Source organism: Bactrocera dorsalis, chromosome 5 (assembly GCF_023373825.1).
Source record: "Bactrocera dorsalis isolate Fly_Bdor chromosome 5, ASM2337382v1, whole genome shotgun sequence".
NCBI lineage: Eukaryota > Metazoa > Arthropoda > Insecta > Diptera > Tephritidae > Bactrocera > Bactrocera dorsalis.
In genome coordinates, this window is record NC_064307.1 from 13,307,865 (window position 1) to 13,332,864 (window position 25,000).

Here is a 25,000-nt window from a genome sequence, read left to right on the forward strand (position 1 = left end):
ACTGGCTGACTGTCTGACTGAGTAATCGGCAGAACGAACGTCTGAACCACCAGTCGAACCGGCTGGGCGCAACGAGGTGAACGGTCTGGTGAATACAGCGCACGAGCAACGAACAAACGACAATAATACGATGGCGAAGCTAACGATATGCTGAAACGAAAAGCGGGCGATATTTGCCCCCTCGTGACATGATATCGAAAACCAACTAACGACGACGTCAACGACAACGCCAACGGCTGCGACAGCGACAGCGACAGCGCTTGATATCACTGTATGTGTGTGTGGGGATGTTAATGAAGCTGCTTGTTTGGGTGTGTGTCAATGACGGTGGGTTGGTGGGGTCAGACGCTAAGCTTCTGCTGCTGCAGCATTGTTGCTAACTCTGGCGGCTGCTGTTGCTGCCGCTGCATTTGATGCTGATGATGATTATTGTTCTGATTATTGCAACGGACTGAGAGTATGTGTATATGTGTGATGTTGAGTGTTGCTGCTTTTGTTGGCGTTGCCGTAAAAGTTCTCTACGTGGTTTCCAAAAACGTTGCGAATCATATAACCCGACCAACATTTTATGTAGTATATTATTAATGAAGCTTTATAACTTTCCTACTAATTTCATATAAAATTATTCGATTAACGAGCAAGCTACGAGTGTGTATAGCTTTTGAATAGGAATTCGGGTTGGTTCACCGAATATATAACAGTGCTATGGCTTTGTATAGAGATAGATATTTATTGGCTTTGCGACTGTATTTGTAGTTGGGATGTGCATAGCTATATTTGTATTTGTATGCTCATCGAATCATCAGTTTTGGGGTCCGTTGAAGTTTGGGTCGCATGCACCCGAACGAATAACAGCTTATCGTCGTGCTGTGTCTAGGCAAATGAGTATATTTGTTGGGTGTGTATGGCGTGTACTATAGACAGTTAGAATCCATAGTTTTTCGTCATTATTTATTAAATAAAAGTTAGATAGTTTGTGGCGTTCTGCAATAATAAATATAAAAACTTGAATATCCGTATGTGTGTGCAAGCTGTTGCAGTTAGCATGCTGTTGTTGTTGACTGAAATAGTTTGAACATACATACATATGTACATACATATATTGAGTTACATACAAACATGTATGGGTGTTAAATTATGCGCGCGCGCACAAGGCCGAAATCACTCCACCTGTACTGCCCACTTGCCGGTGTTTGTGTGTGTGTGTGTGTTTGAATGTTCGTATGTGTGAGCATGGTATTCGGCAAACTGATTCTCAAGCAACTGCTTACAAAAAAATTAATGCGCAAGCCATTTAAAATATAATAATCATATAGTTTTGCATCATATTTTTACTGCCCATACCATATGATCAAATTTGAGCCGGACTGGCAAAAATTGAAATACGTTTTTATATATTTTAATATAAATCTTTATTGTCATCTTCAAAATAGGCTTCTGGTACAAGCATGCCAATGCCTAATTCAGTTCTTCATTCACTTATTATAAGCCTCGGCTGAGATGGCCTTCGGTGCATTCAGCGCATTTAATTTTTTTTGGTTTCCGCTCATTTTTGGAGCGCCATTCGCTAGATTCCGACGTCATATTCGTAAAGTCTCGACAATGTGGTGTCCTCAGCTGTCCTCATTTGATACTCTTCATACCCAAAACATTAAACAAAATGCGTTGAGTGAATCCATAAGTCATGTTGAGATCCTCTGCCATCTCTCTGATGCCAAAACGACCTTGAAGCAATGTATATTTCACTTTTTCGAGGTTATCTTTATTAACAAAGGTTGTTGGATGACTCGATTGAGGCAAATTTTCGATCACTTCACGTCATTTACTGAATACTTTGTGCCACCCAAATATGGGGGTTTTCAATAAGGCTATAGGGGAGTATAGATAGGGACATTTCTCTTAACTAAGGTTTGCCATTTCATCATGGAAAGATATACAATCCAACAACCAGTCAGAATTATTAAAATTTACTTCCGTATTTCCGTGATTTCATTGAAAAAATAGCAAACTCAGTGTTCGATTTTTTTGTCCGTGGTAAAAGCCTCAAAATAAAAATTTTTTCAGCACCGTAAACAGAAAGCTCGCACTAATTGACATATGGTGATCCCACTTCACACGAACATAAAAAAGGTTGTAGTAAAAAATCAAGAAAAAATATATCGATTCGGTTTGTCAGATGGTACATAATGCACATTAGGGCGGGTCGATTTAAAGGGACCCAAAGAAAAAACGGAATAATTGCATATGGGGGAAGTGTTCTCCAAATCATTTTGAACAAATTTGCCTAAGAGACTATGGGTCTGGTTTCGGGCCAGCGATTTTTAAGATGTAGTTGTTTAGGGATTATAAAAATCTGTACGTCAGTTTTTGAGATATCAGAAAGAAGTTTAATACGCAGGTGCATTTTGAAATTCTGTTGATCATTTGTCGGAATCGACAAAATGGGAAAACTACATCACGCATCTTCCATACAATGGATTATTCAGATTTTTTAAGCTTAGTTTTAAAAATCGCTGGCTCGAAACTTGTTTAGACCCATGGCCTCTTAGATAAAATTGTTCAGAATGATCCATAGAACATTTGTAGCATAAGCAATTATATAGTGAAAAAAATCGACCCGCCCTATCACTTTTTTCAGTTGGAAATTAAAGTTAATCCAAATGATGACATACTGATGAATAGATGATCGTTAAGCTGTGGTCCTCGTAAACGAAGGCTCAATAATAACCTAGCTTAGTGCATAAAGAGCACAGAATAAAAATTTCAACCGCCGAAAAGACCATCTTGTTCCTTTGTTACCACCAACGATACTCATGGGAGCTAGTGGGTTATGTTTGGGTACTAGGGTAATTAGGCCGAGTCCCAAGGAAAATGTTTTTATAAGATAAATGGCAATTGCATCCCCTAAACAAGAGAAAACGTTCACTTCGGCAGCACCAAAGATGAACTTGATTTTGATCGGTCAGAGGTATGGTAACTACATATGTGCTTAAGTAGTCCAATCTTAACAATATTTACGGGAATTATTGAGGTGCTTTATCAAGTAAAAAACTTATTTATTTAACATTCATACCCTATAATGGTCCGATCTAAAAAAACATTATCCGAATATTGTAGCGTTGACAATAGTCCATGCCAAGTTTCAAAAAGATTTCTCGTCAAATAAAAAAATTTTCTATACAAGGACATGATTTTGATCGATCAGTTTCTATGGCAGCTATAGGCTGTAGTGGTTCGATTTCGGCGGTTCCGACAAATCAGCGCCTTCTAGGAGGAAACTAGGGACTAGTTCACATATATACAGAAGGATTTAGTTTCCTATGGTCTCTTCGAGGGCTGAAGTTTCACGCCATAAATCTCCTCCACTTCTGTCCGACCTTATCTAGAATTTGCCATGGATATCTAGGAGTGTGGTAGTGCAAGGGACTAGATGAAGAAAGACATCAAGCCTCTATTAGACTTTGTAAACGTTCTATATGACGAAAATGCCATCACAGCTAGCGAGTATAACCTAAGCTATCTCCTGATACATTAATTTTTGACTAGATAGAGAAAAGTTTCTTCACTAGTTATTGTACAAACTCTTCCAACGCTAGCGATTTTGGCGTTACTGTACAACCAAACCCTTATATTTATCTTCCTATCTTTCTACGTGAAAATAACTCATTTAAGAAAATCATTGGGTCGAGTCTTTATACTTTCTTGGCAATCGTTTTATGTTCATATGTACAAGAAGAAGAAATATAAATTAGTAGCTAGCTAACCCGACGACCTCAATACACACCCAGGGCATTGAGAACATTCAGCAAATATCTATACATATATTAAAACATACAAACGTACACGCTTGTGACCTCATCTCTAAACGCTATACGACTACAATAAGTGCTCGTACAAAAAGCAATGTCTCAGCTCTCAAAAATATAATCCATTAACTTTTATATATTTTGATGGACGTTTAGATTTCCAACAGTCTTTGGGAAATCCGAGATGGATGACTGCATGGAAAAAACTCATTAAAGGGAGAATGAAAAACTTGCTTAGACAAGCATGACAAACAACACAGCTAGGCGAGTGAGAATGAGAATGAGCACGACAGCGACGAAGGAATTTGAAGTATAAAATGGGTTCGCCAAGCCCGTATTCGACGCGCCAGCTATGAAGGGGACGAACCGAAAATCAAGTAAAACTGAGCCCTAACAAATACACGCTCGCCCAACAAAGAAGAATGTGTGATTGTGCGCGTACATAGGTATAGAGAAGAAGCAACTTTCAGACTGTTGTTCTTCGAAGTATACACATTATACTTTCAATAATGGGAACGTATAATTTTATACAAAATCCCTCAAAAGGTTCAAGAATGCTATACACAAAGCAAGAGCGATGATAATACTGATGCTGCTGCAGTCGACGTCGCTGCTGACGTCGCCTATTGTGTGTGCGCATGTATTTGTGTTTTCTTTTGAACAAGTAATGCTGTTATCCGTGTTGAAATCTCATGTTCATGTGTATGCATACCTATGTTGTTGTTGTTGTTGTGCGCCGGAAAGGACGCTAAGGATGTTAGACATTGAATGATTGAACGATTTCGTTGTGTTCAGTTCAGGTTAGGTTAGCTGATACGCCCAAGAATTGCTTATGTGCATAGATACTATATACTATGTTTATATATGTACATTTGGGTATGCTTGTGCCTTGGTTTCTTTTAGACAAAAATCATTGAACGTGGTTTTGGTTGTTTCTGGGTATTATTGGTTTAGACAGTATCAAACAGCTTTATTTCCTTCAATACAAGGTCACTTGAGCCGTTATTTACACAGTCGCTGACCCTACCAATGCATAGATCTATAAATGTGTATACATATACAAGAAATACAGGGTGATATACAAATTTTTGGGGTAAACAATACACATACATACATATCTGAAATTTTTGAAATTATAATAAAATATTTTAAATAAATAGCCCATACAAAATTAATTACAATAGATATTGCTTGGCATAAAGTTAGACAATAGGGCTTGTAATCTAATAGCTGGGTTCCTGGTACTCTTATTTCCTAAAAGAGGAAAGCCAAAGCCTGCAGAATCTCAATCTACCATACATAAAATGCAAAACAAGCCGAGATCATAGAGATCCGCTTTTCCGCCCTCCTCTAGACGCATACGCTTGTAAGTACAACGATCTTTCAAATTTTAAAAAATTATTCCAACTCCAGATTTACCCTAATTTTGCATAATTAGCTTTGTAGCGAACGATCTTCCCAAATGCTGCGATTGTTGTTGCCTCAAATAATATATATACATATGTATATGTACTACATATAGGGTAGTCGAAAAAGTATATTCGTATTTCTAATCAAACTTCGACTTATTTTTTTATACGTATTTGTAATAAACTTTTTTGACAATTTTTTCCGCTAGAGACATTATTACATTAGTGTAAAACTTTTATGGGTTTTCGGCGAAAAACTGAGACAAATATAATAATTTTCACAGGCTTTTCTTGAAGCCAACTTTACTCCATTAAGGGAGTTCTGCATTAACTGAAACAAATGGTAGTCCAATGGTCCAAGGTCAGGGTTATATGGCGGATGCATCAAAACTTCCTAGCCAAGCTCTCAGTTGTTGACGGTTGTTGACAGTAAAATATAGAATTAATCGTTCAAGCAGGCTGGAACAGCTCATAGTGGATAATTCCTTTCCAATCCCACCAAACACTCAGCATAAACTTTCGAAGCGTCAATCCTGGCTTAACGACCATTTCTAGAGCACATTACGATTCGCTTCAAAAATGGTTCGATTTCATTTCGTTTCACCAAAGAATCGCAGATATTAATTCAGTCCATTAAATTTTGCACAGAAAATTCCAGCATTTTAAATGGTTCAAAACCGTTTGATGATGAATGTTAAGTTCCTTAGCGATATCATGGCTGCTTATGTGATGATCCTCATCCTCAATCTTTTCCATAATTTCATCGACTTTATCGACGATAGGTCAACCAGAGCGAGGTGTATCTTTCATATTGAAATTTTCAGAACGAAGTCGAGCGAACCATTGTTGTGCTACACGAACTGATCAACTTCACAAATTTCATTGGTGGTTTGCGTCGCATTCTTCCCTTTTTTATACAAAAATTTCAAAATAAAGGGAATTTCTTCATTATTTTCACTAATTTTTGAACAGCTTTCCAACAATATATGGTATGGCATAATGTGATTCGTAGCACTGGAGATATATGTACGACAGCAACGACATCTTTTGACAATATAGTAAAAGACCTTTTCGACTACCCAATATAAAAATATATTGTCAAGCCATTCTTATAGCATAAAAGCGTATACAAGAATCTTTATCGAGATTTTGATAAATCAGTTTGTATCGAAACTATATGCTATAATGGTTCGATCAGAAATTTTTTTCGGAGACTGTCCCCATACTTTATAGAATAAGCTATGTCGAATTTCGTGCAGATATCGTGTCAAGTAAAAAAAATTTCCATACAAGAATGAAAAATTATATCGGAGATTATAGCGATGCCTTAGATAATAATCCGTGCAAAAATTTCGTGAAGATATCTTGTCAAATATTAAGTTTTCTAAGGATGTCATTTTAATTGATCAGTTTATATGGCAGCTATATGCTATAGTGGTTCGACATCGCCAGTTCCGACAAATGAGCAGTTTCTTGGGGATAGAAAGACTTGTGCAAAATTTCAGGTCGTTTTGTCAAAAACTAAGGGGTCCAGAAGGAAACATTAGGAGGTAGATATATGTACATTTATTATATAGGATATCCGACGTTTCCTCCTGAATTTCACAACAAGTTTCGTAGCAAATTTAACAATATACCCTGTACCCTGGGAATCCAGGTCACAAAAACGATATAAAGGTCAAAATTCATCTCAAACACCGTACCTGCTCAATATAATTTACATTTTTTTATTCTGAAGAGAACGCACCCTTTATTATTTATTTTATAACTTTTTTATAACCACCCTGTATACGATTGCGCTTACTATTGCTATATCATATGCCATAAGAAAACAGTTAAGCATAATGAAACGGTAAAATAATGCCTCAACCAAGGTGACCCTATCTTTAGATAGCCAACAAAAATTAGAAGATAAATTATGAGCCGAGGTAAGTGTATACCTAAAGTCGATGCAACTAAAAAAAGGTGGAGCAGCACCAAAGGTGCGCCGACTAAGCGCACAAGCTGTAGCACCTTGAGACAGAGTGCCTCTGTTCTGGCCAAACAGCACAACTAAGCAAGTCTTCGAACAGCTTAGCGACCAGCGACAGTAAACGACTTAACGACACGGCGCTCATAGCACAGCCACGGCCTACTTAGTACACCATACAATAAAAGCGGAAGACAGAATAATTCGATACCGAAAATGTGCCGCCGAGTGCCCAAATATAATATTAATACTTGATTCGTAGTATCTCCAAGAGTTTGAGCATTTCTTGTTTTACACAAACAACTGCCCGGTTAAATGATATCTCTTAACTTCCGTACTTTTGTACGGGTATATATGTATGTAGAGATATATTGCTGTAGGTATACGCCAGCAGCAGCACTATAACTACAAACGAATCCATAAAAAGTTATATGCGCCATCCAATCGGCCAACGTCCGCTCGTCCGCTTGTCCATGCGTCCACTCAACCACTCATCCGTTGGCACGATGGCATGTGTCAGAGCGAGTTGGCAAATATCCAGATACACAGATACAGAAAATTATATTGTGCACGAGTAATTCTTGCCCGAGTAAAATTCCATTTCATGGTTTCGTTTCGTCGTTAAACGATGAGTTTGCCAGTTTTTCAAGTAGTTCGAGTTTGGGTTGGTTCGTTACACATTGGGACGCAATGCTTGATTTTCATATAATAATGGCAGCTGGGCAATGATGCTGACGACGATAATCCCCAGCTGTATAGCAGATATAAAGCCAAGGCAGCGATGCAGGGAAGCAGACATATCTACAATACTTGTACGTATGTATATTTGTTAGTATGTCTGTTAGTCTGCTTGTATAAGTCGACTCTGCTCTGCGCGTACATACATACATATATTTGACACTATGGTATGTACGTTGTAGGAGTATTCAAGAATGGGATCATTGCTCATGGGGTATTTGAACCACTGCTGCTATAAGTCCCCGAAGGGTTGCATTGAATATTTCATTTTTTTAGAGTATAGATACTGCATTTTTGCTCATCAACTCATTGGGTTGAATGAATTTGGCACACCCCTCGTCCGTATAATACGACCGTGTTCGATATAAAAAGTTTACGGATCGAGCATGCTCACAGCAGCAACACAGATAATAGAATTATGCACTTAATAGGGGAATGTGCTAACACATGTTCAAATATATTTTATAAATATGTATGTACATACATATGTATATAGTTTGTTGGTGTGTATAGAGCAAATGACGAGAGGCCTTATACAAGCGCTGTGTGTGCACAACCAGAAACTGTACTGGGGTGGATCCACACCTCAAATAAATTGTAGAGAATAATATCTAACAAAAAAATCAATTTCAGATGTTTTCCAACAGATGACTAACAATGGTTTGGCAAATGTTGGGAAGTTTTGTGTTGTTTCTGACAGAAAATTGATTTGAGATTTTAATAGTGAAAATGAGATTTGTTATTTGGAGGGTGAGATTATAAGCAACAAAAACCACATTTAATAAATTCGTAATTAATGCGCGGTGTTCAAAGTAGCAAATAATGGATTTTTTATTTTTTACCTTTGGCTTTGCTTCAACAAGAGAAAATTGTCCGATCACCATTTGCCTACACAGATGGGATTATATTATAAGTTCCTCATCATGTCATATGTATATGAAATTTCGGGATTAGTGATGTAATATTGTTCTTTACATTAAAAAACAAAAAAAAACAAAATCCTTAATTGTCATCCACAATTTTTCAGTACCGATTTTTCAATCCCGAAATTTCGGGATTACTAAGAAATAATGTTGCTTAAGTTACGAAATTGTAATTTCAACTTTCGATACTGCAGGAGTATAGCAAATGTCGTTTTACAATCCCGAAATTTCGGGATTAGTAATAAAACAGTATTCCTCCAAGTATAAAAAACCGAAAATTCAATAGCAAAATTTCGAGATGACAAGAATCTGTCATTTTAAAATTTCAGTAGCAAAATATGTCAATCAATATAAAAATGATTTATGTACATATGTATGAATTTACTTAATTACAATTCCGAATTTTCGAAACCAAAAAGTACAAAAATCTTGCAGATGTACATAATTATAAAACTCCAAAACTCGAAATTAGTATCTAATAAAGTAACATTTTTCTAAATAAAAACAAAACGAAATTGGAATCCCGAAATTTCGTAATCAATAATACATAAATAAGTGCAATCCAGTTAAATTAGTTTTACAATCCGGATATTTCGTGAAAACAAAGAAAACACAATACCGATTTTCCAATCCCGAAATTTCGGGATTAGTAAAAAAAAATAATGCTCCTTAAATTCCGAAAATGTATATCCAATTTCTCGACAATACAGTAATGTAGCATATATCATTTTATTTCAGGATCAGTAATAAATTAAAGACATTTACAAGAATCTGTAAATTTGAAATTTCAATACTGAAATTTTAGAATATGAGAATTAACAAAACAATTGTCAAATTACAATTAATAATAAAATGAAAATAACAAACATCTTAAAATGTCATTTAATGCCGATATTTCGAATTTGTTTTTAATAAAGCTACATTTTTCTGAATACAAAAAATTGCATTCTCAAAATTTAATGGCATTTAATCCAGTGAATTTTGATTTTCAATCACAGAATTTCCTCCAAAAGGAAACTAAGAATTACAATGCCTATTTTTCGGGACTCGAAATTCGAGATCAATAATAAATAAATGGCAGTCTGGTACATTTAACTCTTTCTAATAAAAAATGTTTTACAATCCCGAAATTTCCTCAAAACAAGAGTCCCGAAATTACAATCCCGTGTTTTCGGGACCAATAGAAAATAAATGTCAATCTGATAAATTTATTTATTTATTTATTTTTTTGATAAAAACAATTTTCAATCAAAAAATTTCTTCCTAAAAAAATCCCGAATTTTCGGGACCAATTGTAAAAAACCGACGATTACAGAAATCTACGAAATTTCGGGATTGTCATAATATATAAATATTGCATATATGTATGCAACGTCCTTTTAATCAGTTCGTTATCAAGAACCAGCCTAAAACTCGACTACGGTGATCACGACGTTAGGTAAATCGGGTTTGACTTGAAGCTTACTCTCCATTAGTAAGTCCTAACTAAATACTGTGATCCATAGGTTTGAGATTTTCACGTGAGCGTTGATTCTACTAAACGACTAGACAATTTTGTAAAGATTAAATACTCACCTATAGTTATGGTCGAGCTTTGAAACGAGAAATCAGTATTTTAAATCATCAATGGTCCCCTCTTTGAATAAACATACATACATATGTATGTATAACTTTAGCTCGGCTCCTGCTATAACCGCGTAGGCGGTGTCTATGCTAGTTGGGAACTGCAGCTCGGTTGAAGTCCCTGTAACGAAAAAATATTGAAAATAAAAATAAATTAAATCAGAAATATTGTATTAAATATGATAGCTCAAAAATAACTTGCCGGAAAAATTTTAAACACAAAACTATTTAAATGCATAAATTTACGTAACCACAACCAACTTTCCTCCCTTAATATCCTGATTTGAACTCTATGCCCACTGTGATGTCTATAAATAATTTAATTTATAGATTCTCCCCCTTGCTGAAATGAATAATGCAGAAACAATACCGTTAAAAAACGGTTTCAACACACACATACACTTTGAAATAACAGTAAACTTATACAGATGCATTTTTATATTAACCAATACAAATTCACCACACACGCACACAGATAGAACAACACCACACACGACCCCTCCTTGCTAGCTAATACGAGCTGTGTTCGCCTCGCTCGCATATTACGCTTTTTATAGACCCGTGCCTTAAAACTTACCCGACAACTTCGTACAGCTTTTATTATGCCATAGTATCATAAATAAAAGGTCCCCTAAATGTGAATGTTGGGCGTATAATAAAATGGTTTTATAAATACTTATACATTGTATAAAGCACAGACGCGCTAACAAATTGTATATATGATAAGTGGGTGTGGGTCTGTCATGATATGAGGGCGTATTTGTACGCCAAGCAAAATGTTCGACTAAAAGTCGCTCTCACTGCGCTGCACGGCCCCCAGTCGTGTGGGTCGTCAGTAGTCGGCTCTCGATTGTCGCTTGTCGGCGTAGAGACCAAAATCGGCTGAGGCAACCTCGATAAATGTGCGCTGTGCGCAGTTCAACGGCTTCACAACAGATACACGAAATCGAATGCATACAGAATATATATACAGTAGTATATATGCAAACATCTACATGAATACACCTCTCAGGTTGCTATAATTTCTCGAAATTACTTCAGGCATCATTATAGCAGGTATGCGCGTGTGAAAATACATTTCTGAAAGTTGAAGTGCCGCGCATATGAATTTTCTGCCGGTAGCCTTGTGGACCAACGAACCCGTTTAAGTACTCTCAAGCATATATACATATGTATATGCTATATACTAATACCAGCATCTATAAGTGGGTTGCTTATAGCTGCCTCTGTATGTAAACATGTGCATTAGCTAGCACTTACCGCTCGAGTTGTTATACTACTTTCAAAGCCCGAAACCAAAAACCTTGGAAACTGCGCTATTCACAAAGTCGTCACAAAGTTTTTAGAAGTGAAACACAGAAACGAGCTCGAGTATAATAACCATAGATAGGTAGCTCATAATAAACTACCATAGAAGGTAGCGAGCCGTACAAGCAAAGAAGAAATGAAAAAACCAGCAAGCCAAGCGACGCGCCAGGTGAGATGATCGAATAAACGACTGTCGACGCTCAACGTTGAAGCAGCAAGCAACCAAAAAAAACAACCAACGAACCAGCCAACCTTTCTATCTCTATCACAATATACCATAAAAGCGACGCTACGGAACGAACTATGTACACAAGTATAACTCACCGATGGATGGCCTCACGGCTGGGTCTCAATAGCTTTTGTTTACTTTCCACCACTGAATGACTGACTGAAGACGACGACGATGATACGATACGATGACGGCAATGTAGACTACGACGAGTCATGCTAGCGACATCACTAACAGCTTGATTGTATTCACCGACTTTTTCTACAACATCATCACCAATACCGACAACAACCATACAACGACGTACAATATACCCAGCTGTTGTTGTTGTTGTTGTTATGAACGCCTCCATTTCTTCTGATGCAGCCCGTATAGACGTCGTAGGTAGTCAGTCTTTCAGTTGGGTTCTGCTGCTTCTTCTGCTTAAGTCGCTGCGCATCGCAGCGTCATCGACAACATCGTACAAAACTACCGAGTATACTACCGACGACACAACGAACTCGTCGTATGCATCTACAGCTTACCTCTTACCTTGGCACCGCACATAAGCCTGTGTGCTGCCTGAGTGTTTTTTTTTGCCTTACCTAGTCTACCTCTAAGCGTTTCGTCCCAGCAACCACAGTGAACGCGACCAACAAACCATCCCAACCAAGCAACCATCTATGCAGCAGTCAGTCAGTCATTCATACAAACTTCCCTCCACGGTATGAGTGTATAATACCATATATATACACAGAGGGTATTTGTGTGTGCGTGTGTGTGTTTGTGTGCATATTGTATAGTGTTGTTTTTGTGCTTATACATCGAACAACGCTTGGCACTGACGACTCACGACTAACGACTACGGATGCCGGGCCACACTATGCTTGGAGGATTTTCGTCTATATACGCGTATGGGAAAAACGAGTATTATTTTGGGGCGCACGAGACCTCGACCACCAAGTCGGTTGTACGTACGTTTCATTTAGTGCTGAGCAGTCGCTTTGAACGTTTGTAATTTTGTCAGCGCGCTCTTCTCCTCGCTGATGGTGTAGTATCATTATACTTTTTTCACTACTACTCTATACGAACGATACTTGTGTGATTATTATTGTTGTAGTATCTAATATTTGTGTTGTACTTGGTACTAGGCGTTCAAAGAACATAGAACACAGAAGAACGTTGACGCTCTCTCGCCTTAGCTGCTGTTTAACTTGAATAATTGTGAGTGGAGTGTTTTGTTTTTATTCCTCGCAAAGACGCTTTGATTTCGAACGCTTAAAAAAATACTACGGAACAGCTTGTTTGTTGTGTGACGCGCGCTTTACTGGATATAAAAGTTGATTCAGAAAGTAATCATTGATTAGCATTGACAAATATATATTTACGAGCGTTCATAACAGTAGCGCTGCGAAAGTGGTTCTTGAAATAGAAAAAAAAATAAAGAAAAAATAGTCACTCGCAAACGGAGGCCAGCGCGTGAAGACCGTTCGAATATATAGACATTATAAGTATACTTGCTGTGTTGGGACCTATCGACGTCGTCTATAGGAGATTGTGTCCACTGACACCTGAAATTTACTCAATACACATACAAAAGCCGGCGTGTTGTGTACGTGTGTAACGGTCACGCAAAAAAGCACAAGAGCGCGCTGAGTGGTCACGACAACGAGGCTATCGAAACGAGTCAAACAAGAGACGGGGTCTTGAGAATTGTGCTGATGTGTGTGTGTGTGCACGTACAAGGTAATTATCAATCATATGTGAATATTTTCATACATACAAACATACGTACATATATAGATATATAGACACACATGCATGTTAATTAGTTTGTATGCGTTAAGACGCGGTTTTTTGTTGTTGTCATTACATATTTCACTGCGTTTTATTACTTGTTATTATTATCGTTGTTACAGCTACCGTTTTTTAAGTGTTTGTTGTTGTTTATATTTGTGTTTCGCACAGCTGATATTGTAAGTGACATAAACTTTGTTGCGCTCATGAGTGGGTATGTGTGTGTGTGCTTCGATTGACAACTGTTTGTGATTTCGTGCGTGATATTTCAGATTTCGCAAGCAGCAAGCAAGAAAGCCGGCTGACTACTTGACTTTCTTCGAGAGCAGCATTGTTGAAAAGAAGAACAAGCTTTTCTTCTTTTTTTCATATTTCTGATATGCTCATTTTGAAGCGCTATACGGATATACTATAAAGAGATAAATATGATTTTTTTAGGAATCATATTTGTCACTTTGAAAGTGACTAATGGAAAATTGTTTTTGTATTAAACAATAAAAAAACACTTTAGCGCCAAATAAGTAGCATGACAAATGGACAAAGTATATGTCAGTTATTTTGAGTGCTTACCAGCTGTATTTAACAGACGTTCAAAACCCGTTATCAATGATTTAGATCACTATAATAAAAACAATCACGACTTATAGCCATACTAACGAGTTCGAACAGTTATTAGTCATCAAAAATCATCAATGCATATACTACTACATTATAACATTTATGAAGTATTACAAAACGGAAATTCCTATTTTATTCTAGTCTAAAAGACAGAAGCGATGAACAATAACTAACCTAAATTAAACGAGAAAATATGTTATCTTCGATTGCTTGAAAGGTATTAACAAATAAAATCGCTTTCCAAAGAAAACTTAATTTTTTTCGATCACTTTGTATGAAAGCTATATGATGTAGTCCACCGATTTGAGCAATATAGCATTGTTTTAGACAATAATCCAAGCGAAATTTCATAAAGATATCTTTTGAGATAAAAAAGTTTTCCATACAAGAACTTGATCTTGATCGAACAGTTTGTATGACAGTTATATCATATAGTGGTCCGATCTGAACAATTTCTTCAGAGATGATACCGTTGCTTTAGAAAATAATTCATGCCAAATTTCGTTAAGATATCTCATCAAACAAAAAAGTTTTCTATACAAAGACTTAATATTGACCGATCAATTTGTATGACAGCTATATGCTATAGTGATTCGATATCAGCAGTTCCAACAAATAAGCAGCTTTTTAAGGGGAAAGTGAGATGTGCCAAGTTTCAGATCGATATTTCAAAATTTCATGAACTAGAAAGCGTATATACAAACAGGTGGTGGACTTGGCTAAATCTGCTCGGCTCGTTAAGCGGATCATTTACTTATAAAATTTTTTATATACATGCAGTCTCCCACATTTTTCTGGCTTGTTACCAACTTCGTAGCAAATTTTGCATACCCTGTTCATGGTATAAAAAAAGTGTAGTATAAACTGCTGAGGGGTTAAGAAGCACGCAACACATATTAGTGGTGACGAAACCCACCCTTGCAATAATAGTTTTTGAAGATATGTCATTAATCTCTTAAGAGCAATATAATGAATGCATCAAAGCTAAAGCGAAGCTGACAAAGATAGTCTGCTCTCATTTGGTTTTAGCATCTAATCCCAACAACAATCAACAACATATTAACATACATACATACAAACACATATTTGTATCTTGAGATTGTGTGTACGCATGAATACAAATCGAAAAGGTCAAATTAGCACATAATACATTAATCATTTACATTGATTGCTTTGCACTTATACATAATATTCATATAACGTTCTCATTCATATAATGTTCTCAAATATAACTGCTTAATATTTGTTGGTACATATTTACACTTCTATGATTTTTTATTCAAAAACTCGAAAATCGATTCAGAATCAATTAATAATTAAATGTTGAATGTTTCTAAAGTTAGGCTTAACTTTACTTAGTACAGACATTGCATATACCGATCAAATTTATATATAACAATACATTTATATCTGATCAAATTTGACCCGGACTGCGAAAAAATATGACGTTATCAAGCATCGCTATCTCTCTGCTGCCAACATTTCGACTTTCAAGCACTGTACTTTTTACTTGTTCGATGTTATCGTCATTAACAGAAGTGTATGATCATCATTAAAAAAACAAACAAGTTCTCGATGACTTCACGACCTTCACTGAATGCTTTGCGTCACTCAAATACGTGATAAAGTGGACTCTTCAAAACACTTCTGTAACATTTTTAACGATTCCGTAGCCATGATTCTATTGGAAAATTTCAAGCAAACTTGTTTTCAGTTTTTTTTCATGCTAAAAATCGCCAGACATATTTAACGCTATTGTCAAAACAAATTATAACTGTCAAAAATGGCGAGAAAAGTTTATTAAATTTTTTGATTACTTTTCATTCGGTCACTATTTATTGTTCGATTCGCACCCTCGAAGGGTTTACGAAGACAGCGTTTAACGCAAACATTTTTTGTTTCATGAAACTAAACTTTTTATTTATTTTCGATTTTTTATATATAAATATTTTTTTTATAAAAGATATTTAAAGTTAAAAAAAAAATCCTTTAAAATTCCTTACTGGGGTCTTTAATACAAGATTGCATAGATATTCTTGTAGGTGTACTGCGGTATGCTTAGTCCACTCATCATTCATAGACGCTTTTTCATTTTCTTTTGCATTATGAACATTTTTGTTTAACCGGTGCCATCTGCTTTCAAATAAAATTATCTACAATAACTACCAATAGTCTCACTATATACATACATACATACATACGTATATCTATGTATGTATGTAGATACATATTTATATTGTTGCGCTATCTTTTCGGGGAGTTTCTTGGGTGATGTTGATACTATATGTACGTTTATTTCTGTATATAGTTTTCGATATTAAACACATACATACATAGTATATACAGAGGAGATATCAGGGAACCACATTATGTGTTATAATACAGGAGAACGACTTTTAATGAAATACTGTATATGGATATAATTCGTTTTCTATTATCTATGTGAAATTTAAACGAATGAAGTGAAAATGAAAATATTTTCTGATTTTTTTTTATTACTAAAATTTTTTAATTTTTGAATTGTACATATATTTTTTCGATGTCTAGTATTTTAGAATATTTTTGTAATTTATTAATTATTTTTTTCTTTTATTTTTTTTTTTAATTTCCAAATATTTTTTAAATTTTTTTTAATATATTTTTTTAATTTTTGTTTTTTTGTTTTATTTTTTTTTTTGCTTTTTTTCTTATTTTACTTTATATATTTTTAATTTTTTTATAGTTATAAATTTTTTGTCTAATTTTTCTTTGCCGTTTTTAAACAAGAATTTGTTGTTATTTATATTTTTAATGTATCGTTAAATGCAAACCCAAACATAATATAAGAAAATATAGTATACATAGTGAAAACTAGCTTAATTTAAACTAAAGCTAGAGCTTATTTATGAACACAAAAAATTCTGTATTGAAGCAAAACTCTTAGAACAAGCATGTGCTATTGAGAAAATTCTCGATAATCTCACCTGTAAATCTATATTTGGGAACAGGCAATAAAAATCCGTGCTTATATGTATGTGTATAAATCTGTACGTGTGTGTGTGTAGTACAAGCACACAGTTCAGGTAGGGCAACTAAACTATATAACTCTAAAATTGGCAGCTGCGACTTAAGCGTGGGCTATAATAGAAGAAACGGTTACATAGACATGAACCAATATTCATATACATATACATATGTATATGTATGTATGTATTATATAGGCACATATACAAGTATTAATCCCCAGCTTGTCTTCAGCAACCCAGTTGGGATTACGTGATTTGATAGCTAAAGACCAACAATGAAATGAACTTTCTTACAGATAAGACATCTGTTCACAACCCAGTAAATATATGTATACAAATACATAAGCAGCCAAACATATTTATAGACTAACCGTTAGCATACCTAAATATGATGAAAGATTAAACCACTCGAACATCCGCTAGAAGCAAAGCATGGGAACCGAGCGACTTCGAATTCAAAAGAAAAATTGTATATTTAATGTTCAAAGCGTACTACTTGTATACCCTTTAATCGCGAGGCAAAAGTGGAAACTGGGGGAAAATATATACTAAAAGCATGAGACAGTCAGAGCGTCAGAGGCGCGCTACAGCAGTGGCAATAGGAATGTTAGACTACAACTGGCTCTATGTTTGTAAGTAAATCGATATGTACAAGGCAAACAGCTCTCGTACTCAGCCATACAAGCCATTCCGTCCATACATACATAAGTATGAACAACCACTTGAATCGAAGTACAAATTCCACCGACTCAAGTCGTAACTCAACCTTAGAAGAACTCGAAAACGCGATGAATAAATCGCAAAACGAAGTCAGCATATAGAAATATTGCGACGCTGTTTTGGGCGCTGAGAGAGTCTTTGTGTGCTGCGTTATCGAGTTGTCTGTCATTCGGCACGATTCCGTTTCCAGCACCTTAAAAATATACGAACACATATATAAATGTGTATGTATGTATGTTCATCTGCAGATTGTGCATATATAGACTTCTGTACATAATATGTTATAGCTACCATCAACCTGATTTTCAGTCATTTCAGGTAATCTTCATTGCCACAGTTAATCGTTGAGATACAAAAATAAGCAGAAAAAAGCAACTCACTCAGCTTGACTCACTCGGTCTTTGGCAGCTGTCTGAGTCAACACAATGGTATACGAAAAAGATGTTAGTTGGAATGATGTTACACACAAAAGTACCCAATCGAAATGAAACATCTTTGCGCTGTCTGTCGGTAAAAATACCTATAAGTAGTACAAAAACTTCCGTTTACCTGTGATGAACTTCAGATTTCTCAAAAAACCTTTATAAGCCGAAACAACAATACTAATTAGGGATACCAGCCGAGTCAGTGGAATTTCAAATGGAATATATGTATATATACCAGAGAGCTGCATTGGGTATGTTCGAGCCTGTTCGATCACCCTCATTAAAAATCGAGCACGAGCGAGCACCACACTCGGCAGCAATGGGTTCGATCGAGTGGCACACCCGGCAGCTGCTTTCTGAGTATTCGAGTCTGTTTGATCATACTCTCTTCAAAACGATCACAAGCGAGTGTCCACACTCGACACCCGCAGCTAACCCGAAATGTGTTCAACTATTGCCACGGATACTCGGACAGAACACGGGTGTAGAAGAAATGTATCAAATTTTTCTGAGCAAAAATATGAGAAATTATTATTGTTGTATACACTTTAACAGTCAATATTATTGAAATACTGCATTTAAACTATATGTATGCATGTATCAAAGGAACGACGCATTTTAAAATTAAAAATATATTTGCATAACCATAACATAAGACCAGACAAGCTGTAACTGCCATTCGCAATTTTGCAACCAATAAAATCTTCTTTTTTTCGGCCATTATTTTCAATAAATATCATGTAATACGTATCATATAACATTCTTAACACTCACAAAGCAAATTAATCAACTGTACTGACGATTACACATAAACAAAAAATGCTTTGCACACTCGAGCCTAAACTCGGACACTCGAATATATTGATCCGCAAAACACCCGAACCCAAACAAACACGTATGAACGACACTCGAGTGTTGTGATCAACACGTTCGTCTGCGCACAGTCGCTAACAAGCAATCCTTCTGCTCGTTCAAAGAAAGCAATACAAGCCGGTTTCGGGTAAGTGTTCGAGTGTGCACGGAAATTGTGTATCCGTTGCAGATCTCTGGTATGCACATATTTGTACTTTCATATTTATCAACGACTGAATATATCGATTTGTTTCGGATACACTCAGTGAGTGAGTTATGTACTTGTTTGATAAAAGTGCCTGAAAAGGGAAGCGTCGGTTGCGACGACTCTTATTTAGGGGTCTTAACGATAACTGTTGCGTATACATGTGTACTGTTACTATGTATTCAGAGTGAGAACATAGCTACAGTCGTACATACGTACCTACCTTTATATTGATATAATTTATCACTTTGGGTCGAATATCAAGTATCTGTAATTTATTTTGTGGGCTTCTACAACCACCACGGTGTACGAGTGTAAATGTGATTCTTTGTTGCTCTGCTCGCAGCGGTAGTTTGAAAACTTTTGCTGTATGGAACTCCCCTAGGGTGTTTCCACAATTCAAAAACTGACTCTCAGGCAAAGTATACCTTCAGATAAATTTATAAATGTATTTGTACATAACGTACGTATGCACTAAGCAATTTTGTACGGACAATACATATAAAAACTTGAAATTGGTAGCAGTCTTTGTAATTTCCTGTCAGTTGTTTCCCCAGATGCTATTTTTTATAGGAAGAGTTCAGATTTAGCACGTAATAGCGATTACTCAGTTTTTATGGCAGAGAAAAATATTGCTATCACACAATAAAGAAAAAATTAATTGATTAAAAAGTGGAGTGGTGTTTAAATTTTTCGGAATATTAAAGAAATAAACATATGAGAATAATACAGAAAATATATTGTATAAAATGAAATAATAAAAGCTGTTTTTGGAAAATTAAAGAAAAAATATATAAAATAATAAATAAAAAGCAAAAAAGAAAACAAAAAATTATAATAAAAAAATAAATAAAAATTAAAAACTTAATAAAAAAAAAATATAAAAAAAATTAAATAAAAAAAAATTAAATAAAAAAAATTTAAATAAGAAAATTAAAAACTTTAAATAAAAAAATTAAAAATAAAATAAAAGAACTAATTACATAAATATGTATATCTAAGAATTTATCATTTTGGTAACAAAAATATTTTGCTTCGCCAAAGTGGATACATGAGCTTACCTGTATAAAATCCTTAAGATTTTGTATAAACTTATGTACATATTGTTGCGATTTTACTGCTTGAAAGTTGTCTATACAGGGTGGGTCGATTCCGATCGTTTTTTGTATGGCAGCTATATGTTATAGTGGTCCGATATCGGATTTCCGACAAATGAGCAGCTTCTTGAAGAGAAAATGACGTTTGCAAAATTTCGAAACGATATCTAAAAACTGAGGAACTAGTTCATATGTATACAGACAGACGGACAGACAGATGGACATGGCTAAATCGACTCAGCTCGACACTTTGTAGGGTCTCCGACGATTCCTCTGGGTGTACAAACTTCGTGACAAACTTAATATACTCTATTCAGGGTATAAAAAATATAAAAAAAAAACATTTAAATAAAAAAAAATTTAAATAAGAAAATTAAAAACTTTAAATAAAAAAATAAAAATAAAATAAAAAAAAATATATCTAAGAATTTATCATTTTGGTAACAAAAAATTCGTACCTCTGGATTGACAAATAAAACCAAAAACCGTTTAATTCAACAAAATCTCTTTATTTTACAACTCGTCTACACTATATCAGTTTACTCTTAGCACTGGTTCATCACGTTGGCGCTGCCACGGCTTATATAGCCACGCACTCCTCGCTGACGCCAAAGTGTCCTTCTAGAATATTGCGTCTGGCAATTATAAGAACATAATGCCCATATACAGAGTCAATACTTTCGGTGTTTTGGAGCTTAACTCCAACACTGTTTTTTACCCGACTAATCCAGCATTTGTCAGTGACAAAGTTAGCCTGATCCTCTGTTATCAAACCTGCTTTTTTGGCATCCAGAAAAGCAGATGAAACAATCAAGGTCGCTGCTCTATCACTTACTCCAAATATTTGGGCAGCTGAAGCAGTGTGTTCTAATACTAGTGTGTTTTGTTTGGTTTTAGAGGATGGAAGATAAAATTCATCATCAGCATCGTTTTTGGAAGAATCCATGTGCGACGCACCTACATTGTTGTCGTCTGTATGAGAGTCTGGCTGATCTGAATGGTCACGTGTTCTAGTTGATACTTTTCTAGTAAGTGTTGATGTTGAATGACGTTTTGAAAGCTTTTTTTTACGTTCATTTTTCTTTATAATCTTTCTTGTTTCAGGTAGATCAACACTTGCAATGCGACCAATTCTTCTGGTTCTCTGGTCCAACAGAAACGGTTGTTCATTGATAGGAACGTTCCTTTCCTTTGGACAAGTGCAAGAAGAAAAATAAATATACGAAATCTTTCAAACTGATAACACAAAAGAACATCCTGGTAAGTAACTGGGACTCAGAGAGATTGTACGGATATGTATATGCCAAACACAGGACATTTCTGTTTAAATTTAAATTTAGATACAGACATTTTGAGTTCTGTGTTCTGTTGAGAGAATATAAGTGATAGCACTCGGCGAAATCAACGTCAAGAGTGAAGGAACTCGACGGAAAAAATATTTGTGTGGAGACCTATCCGAACGTGTCCTTTGGCGTAGGTGAATGAATGTGAGTGATAGCACTCGGCGAAATCAACGTCAAGAAGTGTGGCCGCAAGCCGATTTTCATCTTGCGCTGTGGCGCGCCGCATTTTCGCTCGTATCTCGGGAACGGTTCGTCCTACGGCTTTGTTTTATACATTTTGCCATGAGATGCGTATTTCAGGCGCTAGGTAGACAATTTCACGATTTTAGGCGAATTTCTGAAATTTCAAGGCCGGAGTTAGGGTTGAAGATGCAATCCGATCTCAAAACAAAAAGTTGCATTGGAATCGGGAAGTACTAAAGCAACTGTTCCGCACTATTAGAAATCCCGAATCGAAAAAAGTCCGGAATCGACCCACCATAATGCATATAGCAATACAAATACCAAACTTAATATTACTTTTGTAACAATATGTACACTATTATTAATATTCTCAGATTTCTTAAAACCGTATGTTCATTTTTTTCTGGTCACTCTACAATACTTTTTTTTCTCTTCTCATTTCAGTTGTTCTATAACGGATCTAAAAAATCAAAGCATAAATTCGAAAGAGGAAAATCAGCAAAGCAGAAGGAATTATTATTATTCTTAAAACAAAAATATTTAATTAATATAGCAACAAAATGCCTACAATAAGACGTTGCTGCATAGTGGGCTGCCTTTCTAATTCACGACAAAGCCCACAACTGCAGTTCTTCCAATTTCCACGCCCGGAAAACCCGTTCTATGGTCTCTGGAAGCAGGCATGTCATGCTTCGCTCAATCGCATTTTACCCTTCAAAAAGCCAGTTGTATGTGCACTACACTTTCATCCAAATCTTATAGGCGGCCGAAGATTAACATCATCAGCTGTACCATCCCTACGCCTAGATGTACCCAATGATTTGAAAGCTGTCGAACAACAAGCAATGGTTGAGGAAATAGAGAGAAGCCGTAAATGTGCATACATCAATGCAGTTGTTTATGAATGGTTAGTACGTGCCAACTTGAATCCCCAACTTCGTGGTTCCATAACACACGGGATGATTAAGGAAAAAGCCGCTACAGCAGGACAACTCGTGGGTTCAACCTCATTTGTCGCTGACAATCGTTGGCTGAATAGATTCCGTGAGACACATTTAAGCGGCTTTGCACAAAAATTAGCTAGCAATCAATTGAAACCACTCGGCGTATCATTGTGGATTCCCGATATTGTGCAAGATCTGCAGCATCTCTTTCCGCCAACTAGTGCTGAACGTGTAGCGAAATTAGAAAGCCTCCCTGAACAGTATATGGACTATATGCAACAGTATGGTGAATATGAAGAGGACGATGATCAGGATTCACAGGGTGCATCCCTAAAGGACCAGCAACAGAGCCATGCTGGATATGACGCATATGGTCAACCAATACCAAATTACAATGGCGGTTATGACAGCTATGAGGGATACTACGATCAACGTCAAAACCAGCGTAGTAATTATAGTTCCCCACAACCCCAACGTCCTGCCTCGAATTCGCCACCATTGCAACAGCTACAAAAATTAGCCTCTCCAGCATATCGTGCCAGCCCAATACTACAACCGCCTGCAAAACGACCTCGTTCCAGCGACGGTGAAGTCAGCGAAATAACAGCAACAAATGGTAATAACGTAACCGATTTGACTAGCGATTGCGAAGTAAACGATTGTGATGTTAAGCCAATTAAACTCAATGGTACAGTAACACCAACATCAAATGGTACTAATGGCCACACACCAGCTGCTTCGCCGAAACCCACAATGAATGGTACTACAAATGGTAATAGTGTTGGAACAAATGGTAATACAAATGGTATTACCAAACATGCGGATATCGAACTGTCATCCTACACACAAGCGCTCGAACACCTTAAACCTTTGGAGGAGTTTGCACTTTCAAGAGAGAATTTCCGCGCAATCGGGTTAATATCACAATTAGAGGTGATATTACGAAAAGGTGAAAATAAACATTTGGCGGCGGTGCTGAAATAAGCATTATTCAGCTGCAAAAGACGTGTTTGAAGAGCAGATGAGATAAAAGGAATTATAAGCTAATTTCTAATACGTTGATGTGATTTAAGTTTTGTAAATAATTTGTAAAACTATTTAGTATTACTAGAGAATATATGCTTAATTAATTGTTAATTGAATAATTCTTTGCTTTTACAAGAAAATTAACAACTAAAATACAGAAATAAATGTATATAAAATGTAAGGAAACTTTATTCAATATTTAACTAAAAATACTGCATAGCAAAAAATGCCGATGTTAAGGTATTTTATTTATTACACAAATAAAAAATATATTCATTCACAAGATCCAAGAAGTTTTTTTTTTGTTCACAAATTTTATATATTTCTAAGAGTTGCAAATATTGCATTAAAAAATAATAGAATTAACATTTGAATTTTTTTCTTTTTGTTTTTTGTGATCCCTTAAAACTAATTTTTAATTTTTCGAAGTATCGGGTAAAAAATAGTAATCCAAAATTCGGGATAAATACAAATACCGTATTGAAAAAAATGACACCCAGAATATAAGAAAGAATTAATAATAGAAATTGGTTTAGAATTTACTTTTTGTGGTGTCGTTTGTCTACTTCGTGTTTACAATTTTGAACCTCGCATAGAGCCATCACATCTTTAATTCTCCAAATCACTTGTCTGCAAACTTACACAGTCAAATGATTCATATTTTATCAACTTTTTATTAATTTTGAAAATCTAATTTTTACTCCAACACCGAAATTAAAAAATAGGTAGCCCTGAATATCATCTATTAGCCATGATTGTCGGGTCTACATCACCAGAATATGTCAATAACCAGAAATAGAT

The 25,000-nt window shown here is 35.7% G+C and overlaps 2 protein-coding genes across 5 annotated transcripts in view; both read left to right on the plus strand.

The window, feature by feature from the left end:
- LOC105224421 (putative uncharacterized protein DDB_G0271606) overlaps positions 1–25,000 on the plus strand; it is a 632,600-nt gene that overhangs the window by 52,101 nt on the left and 555,499 nt on the right. The window lies entirely within an intron of this gene.
- LOC105224434 (uncharacterized) lies at positions 12,983–24,484 on the plus strand. 4 transcript variants are annotated; one of them, XM_049459090.1, is made up of 4 exons: positions 12,983–13,730; positions 21,601–21,731; positions 21,808–21,963; positions 22,674–24,484. In XM_049459090.1, exon 4 carries the CDS (start codon positions 22,790–22,792, stop codon positions 24,155–24,157), a length of 1,368 nt encoding a protein of 455 aa, XP_049315047.1. In that variant the 5' UTR covers positions 12,983–13,730; positions 21,601–21,731; positions 21,808–21,963; positions 22,674–22,789; the 3' UTR covers positions 24,158–24,484. The 4 variants fall into 4 exon arrangements, with proteins under 4 accessions (XP_049315047.1, XP_049315049.1, XP_049315048.1 ...); XM_049459092.1 differs by lacking the exon at positions 21,808–21,963; XM_049459091.1 differs by lacking the exon at positions 21,601–21,731.